The sequence below is a fragment of the Spermophilus citellus genome (genome assembly GCF_964194105.1).
Source record: "Spermophilus citellus genome assembly, chromosome: 4".
Taxonomy (NCBI): domain Eukaryota; kingdom Metazoa; phylum Chordata; class Mammalia; order Rodentia; family Sciuridae; genus Spermophilus; species Spermophilus citellus.
Window position 1 is genome coordinate 50,568,998 of NC_138185.1, and position 12,612 is coordinate 50,581,609.

Consider the following 12,612-nt stretch of genomic DNA (forward strand, 5'->3'; position numbering starts at 1 on the left):
GGGGTACTAAAGAGACCCCCAAATGCCTACAAGGTGTGCAGGTCAGGCCTGGAGGTAGTGCGCCAACCATGACAAGTGCAGGTTCTAACCAACTCAGAACTTTCTCCCCACTCCCACCACGTGCAAGATTACCATGGGAGAAAAACTCACAAGGAGATCCCAATAGCACAGGCCTTGTGATGAGCCAGGCAGGATGCTGGGCTGGTCTATTCTTGGACAAAGATTAGAATGTGGGTAGATTCACTGGGCTGGACTCTTTTGCTTCCGAATTAACACTGTTTGTGATTTAGTGATCACAAGTCTATAGTTCTAGGAATGAGCAGAAAAGCCTGGAGTTTGGAAGAAATCTTCCCCCACTATGTAGATTGTGGGGAGCCATTCTCACACGTGACTGGGCGACTCCTGGTTTGGGTCTGAGGCGTTCTGGCTGTGTCAGAACTTTCCCGGCCCTCTCCTGATGAGAGAACCCGTCCGTGTGGGGGTGTGACTGTAACTGACCCCGGGGGCCCAATCACTGACCCTGACTTTGGAGTGCGGCCCCCCCTCAACCTTCATTGGATGGAATTCTCCCCTGAATTTCTTGTTCCCCAATAAAAGGCTACTCCCTGGCGTGCTCGCGCGCTCTCTATCTCCTGCTAGCCCTGAGTAATCCTTGCTGCCCTGCCGGGAGGTTAGAGGTGGGAACCAGAGAGGGGAGCCGTCTCGGACCTGGCAATAGAAAAAAGGTAACTGAGTCTGTGTGTTTTATTTCAATCTCTGCTAGCTAACTTTTATGCCAAGAACCTCATTAATGAAACCATTGCACTGGCCGCATGGTGGAGTAGATGTTAAAGGAACAATAGTTCATTTTAGTTAAATTCCAGTACCATCCTTTTTTAGCACCCTGGTTGAATTTGTAATTCCTGTGAAGTTGTTCTCTAGTTCTTAACTATGTCCCAAATGTGATCCTCAGATTTAAAAAAAAAAATCTACCACATGTGCTAGGTTGAGCACATAATTTGATAGACCTGGGCAGAATAGGATGGGGCATGGTTCAGACTTTACCACTGTGGACCTAATGTGAGTCATTTCATCAAGCAGGGTTTTCATTTTCTCATTTGCACAATGAAGCTGCTAGAAATTTTCTAAAAAACCCCTTGAGCTAATACTTTTAGTCAATACAAAGCCTGTAGATGGGTGCCAAGCCTAAACATGCACCGGGTATTATCTACTTTCCAACTCCGGCTTCATGGTGTTTGTTAATCATTGAAGGAGTGAAGCCACTGACCTCCCACAAAATTTGGTCATTCCCAGGAGTTATATAAATATAACAATAACTTTGCTTTTGTTAATATATTTTCTTGGTGCTGGGGATTGAATCCAGGATCTTGTGCAAGCTAAGCAAATACTCTACCAGAGCTACAACCCCAGGCTTAGAGCTATTTTTAGAGAAGCAGAGTCAATATTTCAATGACATCTCCTGGATACTGAGTGAAGTTCTGTGAATTTTTAGAGTATTTTATTAACTTATTATATTTTGTTACATTTTTGAGCAGACTTCAAGGTTGGTAGCTTTATCCTCATAAGGAGGTCCCAATAACACAGGACTTGTGGATGACATTCTTAATTATTAGGAGCTCAGCAAGTGTAATAATGGTGCTAGCAACCAAGAAATTAACCACGCTTTTTTTTTTTTTTTTGAGAGTTCTATAGATAGGCATGTATATTATGTGTTGGGTGGGGAATGGACTTGTGAAATATGCAAAAATTTTTGAGTGATGAATAAATTTGGAGGAATGAAGATGAGTGGTTTTTTGACTTCTCAGTGATTAAAAAAATCACTGATATTAAAAAGCAATGAAACTGTAGTACAATTCTATTGGACAAGAAAATGAGCTCAGTTGCTCATTTATCATAAATATTGATGACAATCTCAAAATATATCAGAATGCAGCATGCTTCACTTTGTGGAAACACTTGCCTTCTTATCTTTCCTCATCTCTTTTGGGACTTTTCCTGTCTAAGTGGCCAAAGTAGGACCTGCCTTGTTTACAGGTGTAATTATTTTCTTTGATTAGCTTTTGCATAATGCAAACCAAAGATTAATAAGTATCTACATATTGTGTTTTGCTCCCTTGGGATGATCCTTACTGGAATCCAGCTGCCATGTTGAGAGGATGCCCAGGTTAGCCTCATGGAGAGGGTCCAGGTCCACTTCAAGAGTCAGGTTAATTCCAGCCACCCTGTCCAGCAGCCTCAGCTGAGCTCCTTCCTAGCTGACACCTAGCATGAACTGCCAGCCTGAGTGCAGCCATTTGGATTTTTTTCCCCAAGTTTGAAAGTGATAAAGCTAACTGCTCCCCTACAATACTAAGCACTACCAGATCTAGTTGCTGTGCACTAGTGGATGTGCATGTGAACTCAGAACACTTCCACCTGTTGATAGCCCAAGTTAGTGTCTACTCTAGGCTTCTGTACTTACAGTATTTGGAAAGCTCTGGACAACTGAGAATTTCTGGCTTTGTATGAGTGTACCACTATAGGGAAACTATGAAAAAAAAGGTAACAAAAAGCCACTGTTATATCATTGTTTAATTTTGAGGAATATTATCCTAAATCAAAACACTACTAATAAAATCATGGTTCCATTCCAATATTTTAAAATACTTTCTGTAACATTCCACTCAGAAAATAGAAAACTACAAAGTTCTTCCCAGAGGAAGGGTGCAAATGGAATGTAAAATTGCACTGCTGCACTGCATAGCTTAATCCTCAAATTTTTCCCTAGATCCTTTTCTTTTTTTGTGGTACTAGGTATTGAGCAGGGAACTCTACTATTGAGCTCTATGCCCAGTCCTTTTTGAGACAGTTCTAACTAGAATTGCCCAACATGACCTCAAAACTTGTGATCCTCCTGTCTCAGCCTTCCCAGTAGCTAGGATTATAAGTATGAATCATTGTGCCCAGTCCCCACTGGGTAATTTTTCAATAATTGCTAACATAATGTTCTATGAGCTATCTTGTTGCGATTGGCTAGCATAATGTATGAGTGATGAATCAGTAATGGATGTGACACTGTCCACATCCACCCTGTGGGCTAGTATGAGCCTTAGTACTACACATCAATCAATGTATTATAGAAATCATGTACATAATTGTTTTTTTCAAAAGCCTCCAAACTTACCAACTTCTAATAGCTAAAATTTAATCAAGGTCAGGTGGTGGCATATTGGAAATACAAACATACCCTGTTTAGATGTTTAGCTTCATAGCAACAGCACCCTGGGACAATCAAGGGCACAATCAAGAATCTTAAGTAAACACAAAAGGACATTTGTACAAGGCAGAAAATTTAGTTCTTAGTAGCAGACAAAAAATAATTGCCTTTTAGGTTCTCAGGTATAATCTAAAACTCAATTATCCATCTTCAAGTTACAGTTTTGCAAATCCCAGTCACCACTTAGTATTTTATATTAGTACTTTTATTTTTTTTCGTATTACCAGAAACGATCCTACTAATATTTCCTTTATTAACCACTCTTTTCTTTACCACTTCAGTACAAGTTTAGTTAGTGGAATTATGAGACTGTGTCTAGTCTCATGGCTTAGGAAAATTTTCTAGTTTCCAGCTGATATTTTGCCATGGAACTATGAATTAATAGGATCCAAGTGAACCCTGAATTAGATACAACAATTTGCAAAACAGTGATTATTTCTGAAAATGTGAATAACAGACTTAAGGCAGATGGTAAAACTTTAAGAGTCACTCAAGTATTAAAATGGCACCCTGGAAATAGTTTATAGCAAAACCTTATTTTCTACTAGTTTCAGCATATGTGTGAAATCAGTAAACAGAGAACAGATGGGGGCAGGGAAACTACCTGGTTAGGCCACATGAAGGCAATTTTCCCCTTACAGATCCACAGGAGGAAAAATGACTTTTGGTGCCATGTGACTTGCACCTATCCCCAGCAAGTTGAGTCCCCTCAATTCCACTGTGTGCCTGGAACAATAGTAAAAATAGCTCTATAAGAGGTAAAGACTACAAGGAAGTTACAAGCTTGCTTTAAATTGGCATGTGAAATTGGCATGGAAAAAGAGCACCACATGTTGATTTTAGCATTTTTTTTTTTTTAAACTGGAGCTGTCATGTACACACCACAGAAAAACAACCCCCAAAAATGTCATGCAGAAAAATTAGATTCATAATAGAAAATACACTCCCAGAATAAGCAAAAAATATGACTTATTTAAAAAATAGCAGAATAATTTCACTGTGAAATGCCTTGATTTGCATGACTTAACACTTCATCTGAATCAGATTCAATCTCTATTATACATGTTTTGGAATACCTATTTTTTAAAAAATATCTATTTTTAGGTCATATAAGCTGCATTTGTGTATCCATGCATAAGCTATCATGGAACCAAGATACTAAAACATTAACAAAATAATTTTTTAAAAATCTCAAGTTACGTACTAACAAATAATGTATTTCCTCAAGTTTTCTGGACTACATACTCCTGAAAGTAACCTGTATTAATGCAACCTGCATTTTCAGATATAAATACAAGTCAATGGTTGGTTGTCAAAAGCAATAAGGTTGGGAGGACCTTCACAAAATGGTCATTAAATCTTAAGTCAAGTTATTCTTAGAACTGAACGTAATATGTGCTTTAAGCTGACATATTGACTTTGTCATCTATATTTTGTAAGAGAGCAGGTAATTCTAGTACAGAAGAAACTATATAGTGTGGAATGGGGGATGATGTCAATGGTGCTATTCCATTTTTGTTTATCCAGATTGTTGCTTTCAGTCCTGCATTGAGGCCTCCTTGTATATCAGTTTCTAATGTGTCACCAACCATCACACAGTCCCCAGGCTGTACTCCAAGGAGATCACAGCAATGATAAAATATGGAAGGTGCAGGTTTCTCCTCTTTCTGTTCTCCACCTACAACAATAGCATCAAAATAGGACTGACAGGCACAGGCCTCGATCTTCTCTCTCTGTGTTTGTCTGTCACCATTTGTTAACAAGAGAAGGCGGACCTCCTTGCGAAGTTCAGTGAGCATGGCTTTGATGTCTTCTGCTAGGGTCATATGCTGTAAACGGGTAGATTTCCACAGGAAATAACATTCTTCAGCCAATTTCCTATTGTTTGCGCCACCTTTTGTTTCCTGGATTGCTTCTTCCCAGTGTGAAGTCCTCAGATCTGTAATGCATGTACTATAAGGATGAAAACATTCCTTGCTGAGTTTAACTTGAACTTTGTCACAGATGATTTCAGCCTCTTCTTTATAATGGTATTTTGATTTTAAGAGCTTTATTACCTAAACAAAGGAAAATAACTCCATTAATACACTTTGTAACGGTAATGTCCTTAGAAGTTGTGGTCCTACAGTGGCTGAGTCTCTGAAGCAGCTCCATTACCACACCATTTCTGGTGGAGTTGACCTTATTTTTTTTAAAGACATCAAATAGTGAGGACCTCTTATCTCTCCAGACAACTAATTCTCTGTCTTTATGTGTGTGGCATACATAGCAGAAAGACAAGCATGTGGCTTTGGAAATAGGCAAATATGGGTCTTAATCCCAGTTTGGGCAAAATTTTTTCTTCTGGTACCAGGGATTGAACCCAGGGGTGCTTAACCACTGAACCACATCCCCAGTCTTTTAAAACATTTTTTATTTTGAGATAGGATCTTGCAAATAGGCTTTGGGCCTTGCTAAGTTGCAAAGGCTGTAACCTGAATTTGTGATCCCCTTGTCTCAGTCTCCCCAAGCTGCTGGAATTACAGGTGTGTGCCACCACACCCAACTTAGGTGAGTTTTTAACAGTTCTAAACTTCCACTGCTTCATCTTGAAAAGATACAACCTTAAAAAAATTTCCATTCTAAGATTTTTTCACACACAGCCTTCATTTATTTTGCAATTTTAAGTCCATCACCTTTCATTTTGGTCACAACAATGGGAAAATAAAACTTGTGCTTATGGTAAAACATTTAAATTTTCTGACAAGCACTGTTTAGATTCTTCCCAGAAAAACTAATGCTAGTTTGTCTAACTTTTTCTCATCTACAGCCATTTCACTTTTTTTTTTTGCAGTGTTGGGTATTGAATCCAGTGCCTTGGTTATGACAAGCAAGTAGCTCTACTACTAAGCTACAACCGCAAGCTTATTGCTCTATATTCTTATCCACTTGGACTATCTTTTAACATTTACTACGAACCCTAACATGGCAAACATTATTACTAAAGATACACATAACATTACTTCTATCCCTTTCTACAACTCTACAAGGGAATTCCCTTTTTAACACGAGGCCATGGAAGTGTAGAACTGTTAAAAATTTGCCCAAGCTATATTTAATCCACATTTATCTACTTGCAAAGCCCAAACACTAGCCTTGACATTATGTCTTAGACCCTGGAGACCAGCTCTCTTGTTCTGATATGGAAAAGCAGGCACACAATCACTGTAAATGCCGGGTTAAGTGCTGTGACAGTTGAGTGGACCAGCACAATGGGGGGAAAAATTGAACTAATTGTTAAGGGTAGTTGGATAAGTCTTGGCAGAGGAAGTCACATTTAAATGAAGGTGTTACCATGCAGATAAGGTAGTTATGGGAGAAGGATTCAAATCATTCTAGACAGAAGGAATGAGGCCAAGAGCTTGGATTTCTTTTTTTTTCTTTTTGTACCAGGAATTGAACCCAGAGGCGCTTAACTCCTGAGCCATATCCTCAGTCCTTTTTAATATTTTATTTAGAGACAGGATCTTGCTGAATTGCCTAGTGCCTTGCTCAGTTGCTGAGGCTCACTTTGAACTCACCATCCTCCTGCCTCAGTCTCCAGAGCTGCTGAGACATGTGCCACTGTGTCTGGCTCAAACATTTTTTATCTAGAAAAGGCAAGCTGAGTTGAGCCAAAATGGGAGGTGTGTGAGGAAGGATGCTAAGAGATGAGGCTGTAGAGGCCATCTGAAACCATTTCATAAAAGGCCTTGAAACCCATGCTGTAGTGGATGCTGCCTAAAACTCCTTGGCACCTGCTGTTCCCACATATGCCAATGCCTTCATACTGCAAGTCTTTATGCTTCTTTGCTTACAGACTTTATTTGGCCTCAGACACATACATGCCCAGTCTGCAGCTGAAGAGTTGCCATGGAGCAACCCTCAACCAAGGAGGGACAAAAATTGTTGGATAAATATCACTGCTTTTTTTTTCTTTCTTTTCTTTTTTTTTAGAGAGAGAGAGAGAGGGAATTTTTTTAATATTTATTTTTTAGTTTTCGGTGGACACAACATTTTTGTTTGTATGTGGTGCTGAGGATCGAACCCGGGCCGCAAGCATGCCAGGCGAGCGCGCTACCGCTTGAGCCACATCCCCAGCCCCGTGCTTTTTTTTTCCCTTGGGAAGGACAACTGTATTCTGTATACCGCCTCCCAGATATCCCCCACTACTTACACAAATAGAAACCTGCTTATTAATCACCTGCATTAGATTCCTTTTCCTACCTGTCTTACTTTTCCACAGCCTTAGAGTGCTTCCTGGGATCAACTCCCAAATGAATACCTGCACCTGAAGTTCCTGTCTCAGGGTATGCCTCTGACAAAAGTTGAACATGCAGGTCAACTGGGGTGGGTGGTATCTTTGGAAATAAATGCAATGTACCTGGCTGGGATTAAAAAGTGTCTGCTGTGATGGGGTAGGTATGTAGCTCAGTGGTAGAACATGTACCTAGAACGCATGAAGCCCTGGGTTTGATTCCCAACACTGCAAAAAGGAAAAAAATAAAAAACCAAACCAACCAAACAAAATCCAAGCAAAGCAGTCTAAAAAGTAAAAACGTATAGAATAAACTACAAGTGGCATGCTATTCACACCAGAAATCTGCTTCACCTATTGAAAAGGAAAAAAAGATAATACATACATTGTTTTTCCCTCAAGCATATGAGAGTCCCTTATGACAAAGAAAAAAATTCAGACTATTTGGCTTATCAGAAAATGTTGCAGGTACGGTGGCACATGCCTATAATCCCAGTAACTCAGGAGGCTGGGACAGGAGATCAAGGCCAGCCTTAGCAACTTAGCAAGGCCCTAAGTAACTTAGTGAGACTCTGTCTCAAATTAAAAAGTAAACAGAGCTCAGTGGTAAAGTGCCCTTGGGTTCATCCCTAATACCAAAACAAACAAACAAACAACCAGCCATAAGACTTTTAGATAAAGACAAAATACTTGAAAACTTTTGCTCTGTCAAGTTAAAATTTCAATCAAGCCTTTTCAACCTCTGTGATTATGTTATTATCTTTTCTAGAAAACATAACTAAATTACTCTTAAGCTATGATCAAAGGGCATTTTCTAGTTTTAGTACCCTTGCTTCACAGTGAAAGGACATAGGCTTCTAGGACTGCACAGTGTTAGAGAGCAAATGGCTGGTTCACAGCTAGATAACAGAGCTCTCAATAATAATCCAATTACCTGTCACTACAATTGGCAATGTGTGATCCACACTCTTTGGGGCTCTGAAAAAACAGAATCGGCTCACTTTAAAGGGAAGATATTTGTGAAGACATGGCATACTGCTCCTTGAGTTTCAAAATTTCTCCTTTGCATTAAGTTTCTCATTAGTTACACACCATTGCTGTCACACAGCAACCACGGATTTGTTGGGGACAATAGGAAGCATTTTAATAATGTTAATATCATTAGGGAACAGTTTATCATTTACATATTAGTTCAAACAGAACTAACACTTAAGTTGAATCAGTACACATTACAAACTCTCCTAGTACCTGTGTTGAGACTATGAATTTTTATTAAATTGGAAGTGGAGGAAAAGATTTTTAACTTGAAGGGATGAGGACATTTTATACATGGGGAAAGCAGATTTATCAAGGATTCAAATACAATGAGCCCATCAGGTACCCATTATGATAGTTGGGGGTTATTAGTTTTTAGATTAAAATAAACTCATCCACTTCAAATCTCTAAGGCTGTCTTTCAGAATATGTATAAAAAGGAAATCTATTCTACTTCCTGCTCTCTGGATCTAGCACTAATATTATTATCATGAAAACTAGAGTTTAGCTAACTGTTATTTTATGTGAGGGGCTGGTTTGGGAACCATGTAACACTTGACATCATATGATTGGGCAAAAGTATTTTCTTAATACCAATTATTTGGATGTGAAGGGGCTGAATTTAAAAATAAACCAGGAGTGGTGGCACATGCCTGTCATCCCAGCGGCTGGGGAGACTGAGCAGGAGGACTGTGAGTTCAAAGCCATCCTCATCAATTTAGCAAGGTGCTAAGCACTGAAGTGAGACCATGTCTGTAAGTAACATAAAAAAAGGGCTGGGGAGGTGGCTCAGTGATCTAGTGCCCCCTGAATTCAATCCCTAGTATGTCCTCCCTTCCCCCGCAAAATACATAACCACAAAGTATGACTATCTGCATACAGACTTGCATTTCAAATAGGCCTTCTGTTATTTCTAGTTTATAAGTCTTTGCTCACACAATATCTATCCAATGAGGCCAAATCTGACCAAACTATTTGAAATTGCAATTCATTTCCTCCTCCACTTTTTCTAATGCATCTATAAATATATTTATTATGTCTTCTGTCATATCACTTAAATGTAAATTCACAAATACAAAAATTTTTCTGCTTTGTTTAAATGAGAAACTACATTTCTGCATAAGCTTTCTTCTTGGGTATTACACTGAAAAACAGGTCTGAAGATGTAAAAAAATATACCTTTCTCAGATGATTAAAAAAATATTTAAACTGACATATATAGTTAGTATATTACTTCTTCTCCCTAAGCCCAAGGTAAATACCAGACATTGCTCTGTTTTTTGATTCATAAATCATTTGTGATGATTTATGAAGTCTGACATGGATTACTTAAGAATAGATCAACACTTATGAGTAGTGATGTATCCTTGCATGATAAAGTATTCACACCATTCAACTCTGCTTAGTTAATAAGTTATTTATAAAGGGAGTGGTAACAGAACTAAGACTAGATCAAAATTTTTGTCCATCAAGCCAATATTCATTCAACATTTACCATGAGTCAAACAAAGTTCACTATTTAGCTGTAGGCAACCTAAGCTGCAAAAATTAACAACATCCATTGATAGCTGCAGTAAGAGATATCTGAAAAACAAAATATGGTACTGATATACAAGTGAAAGTGACAGACTAGGAAGAAATATAGTCTAATTTTTTGTGTGTGTGTATGTAACAGGGTCTTACTATGTTGCCCAGGCTGGTCTCAAACTCCTGTACTAAGTGATCCTCCTGCCTCAGTCACCTGAGTAGCTAGGACCACAGGCATGCTCCACTGCATCTGGTTCTACTTCTAATTTTTGCTTTAGAAATCTCTGTGACAGGAACATGGAGGATCAACTAGATGTGGCCAGCCTGAAGACAAAATCGCATCAACAGTCTAGATGAGAGATTAGTCTAGCTGTAACTAAAATAATGGCAAGGGGGATATGCATTGGGGTAGAAGTTAGGGTACATGGTGGTACAATTCACTGAGTAAAACATTGGATGCTCTGTACTTCCCATGCATTGTATTAAACTTACCTGACAGTTATTAACTCAAATATCTGATTTCAAAGCCTGAACTCTTGGCCTATTAGCAAAAACTGGCCTAAAACAAGAATTTAATTGCAACATACTGGTCTTAGCTTGTTAAGAACACATAGAAAAATATGTACTGTTGGGCTGGGGATGTGGCTCAAGCGGTAATGTGCTCGCCTGGCATGCATGGGGCTCTGGGTTCCATCCTCAGCACCACATAAAATAAAATAAAGATGTTGTGTTCACTGAAAACTGAAAAATAAATATTAAAAAATTCTCTTCTCTCTCTTTTTAAAAAAATATGTACTGTTGGCACTTAGGATTACTGGAGACATTATAGCACAGAGATGTGTCCTTGAGGTCAAGGTCAAAGGCGTGAAGATGAACGGAACAATAAATAGTATGGAAGGCCTCAATAAAGGCATTAAGATGGATTCAAAGGGCTAGGGATGTAGTATAGTGGTAGAGCATTTGTGTAGCATGTGCCAAGGCCATGGAGTAGATCCCTAGCACCATTAAACAAACAAACAAATAAAAAATACATTCAAAATATCCAGTGTGACTCTGGCACTGTGGGGATAGGCCCAATTACCTGGCACATCTATTTCATTCTAGAGCTAGAGACAGAAGCTACCTTGCAATGGATTTAGGAATCCATAGGAGGTAGAGACAAGGAAATCAGGGGTATAGATTTCTCTAAAACCATGGCTGAGAGAGATAGGCAATATATACTATAGAAAGAGTCCAAGAGAGGTGTTGTTTTTCATTAAAAAAAAAAAAAAACACAAAAAAAAGACTAGGAACATGCAGCACGAGTGGAATGCACAAGGGGGGAAAAAGAATGAAGAAGCTGAAGATCCAGGGAGACGAAATCTACCTGATGAAGTATGAAGGACGGGACATTCAGAGTTGAAAGGATTGGCTTTTGAAAGTGGGTTTTTTCACATCTGATAATCCTTCGATTTCTCCTTGAAGCTGAAGGTAGAGGAAGGAAAGCAAGGGTGGATTAGGGGCTGGAAAGCGCCGGGAAGGTCTGCAACAGCATTTGTAGGTACACGGAGAGGATGCTGCTGAGCAGTACCTACCAGGGCAGCACGGATTTTTGCCGTGTATCTTTGGAAATCTGAGCAGATCAGGAAAGCCAGAAGCGAGTTCTGCAGAAAAAATTCTCAGATGCAGCTTCAAACCGGGCTCACCTCTGATACTTACATAACTTACGTAACTTCTTGGGTCAAAAATTGGGGCTGCGTTCAATGATTCTCTTCTAAGTCCACTGAAGACGACGGTTGGGGGAAAAGTCCCTCCCGCAAGACTCACCACTAAGCTCAGATGCATGCGCGTGTGGTCTGAACTGTCCAAACTCTACCTGGCTCAGCACGGGTGTACAGTGGCACGGTGACCATCTACCTGCGTTCGTGGGCGGTTCCACTATCGTGGCAGTTTTAAGGACATGCTTCCGGGTCCCTTGAGCAGAAACCGTCTGCAAGAAGCCAGCTCCCTGAGCCTGTGGACTGGGGTCGGGGAAGCCAGTCCCCTCCCAGCCCGCTCGCCCTTTCCCAGGTCTTTCCAGCCCCCAGAGAGCTACTGAAGTCTCCAAGGACGAGTGCGTCCAGTGCTTCCTGGGTCTGGGAAGTGGGCACTGGGGGACTCGCGCAATACGGGGTTGGGGCGTGCTGAGTCTGGAGAAGAGCCAGGGGAGCGGGGACGTTACCTCCAACATGCCTCTCTTGCTCGCCCCGGCCGTGTCGATGAGCGTGTTGTCCAGGTCAAAGAAAATAGCCCGCACGCGGGTCAGCCCCATAGCGCCGGCAGCCCAAGCGACGCGCCAAGTCTCCTTTGCCCGCGCAGGCGTGAGACGGACCGGTGAGGAAAGACATGGGCGGAGCCTTTAGGTCACCTGACCCTCCCGCGCTGCGCTGAGCCACAGCAATCGCCTGTAGTAGCCTCTGAAACTTCTGTGAGATGTCGCAATCTCTGAGCGTCAGAGAACGGCAAGATCCCGCGAGATTTCGAATTTAGGGTTTATAAC

The 12,612-nt window shown here is 40.4% G+C and overlaps 1 protein-coding gene across 2 annotated transcripts; it reads right to left on the minus strand.

Moving 5' to 3' along the window:
- Positions 1-2,553: 2,553 nt before the first annotated feature.
- Positions 2,554-12,512, minus strand: NANP (N-acetylneuraminic acid phosphatase). Of its 2 annotated transcripts, XR_014021827.1 has the most exons (4): positions 12,295-12,433; positions 11,461-11,558; positions 8,467-8,510; positions 5,176-5,313 (listed from the first exon to the last, which is right to left on the minus strand). XR_014021827.1 is itself a non-coding variant. In XM_081293176.1 (2 exons), exons 1-2 carry the CDS (start codon positions 12,382-12,384, stop codon positions 4,657-4,659), a joined length of 747 nt encoding a protein of 248 aa, XP_081149302.1. In that variant the 5' UTR covers positions 12,385-12,512; the 3' UTR covers positions 2,554-4,656. The 2 variants fall into 2 exon arrangements, 1 of the variants encoding a protein (XP_081149302.1); XM_081293176.1 differs by lacking the exons at positions 8,467-8,510; positions 11,461-11,558 and having other exon boundaries at positions 2,554-5,313; positions 12,295-12,512.
- Between the last annotated feature and the right edge of the window lie 100 nt (positions 12,513-12,612).

What these genes read in the sequence shown, in the direction of transcription:
- NANP (XM_081293176.1), bottom strand. Translation starts at nt 12,384, where the DNA reads ATGGGGCTGACCCGCGTGCGGGCTATTTTCTTTGACCTGGACAACACG. An exon ending in GCAAGAGAGGCATGTTGGAG is followed by an intron (nt 5,314 to 12,294) that starts GTAACGTCCCCG and finishes TCCTTTGTTTAG; the next exon opens with GTAATAAAGCTCTTAAAATC.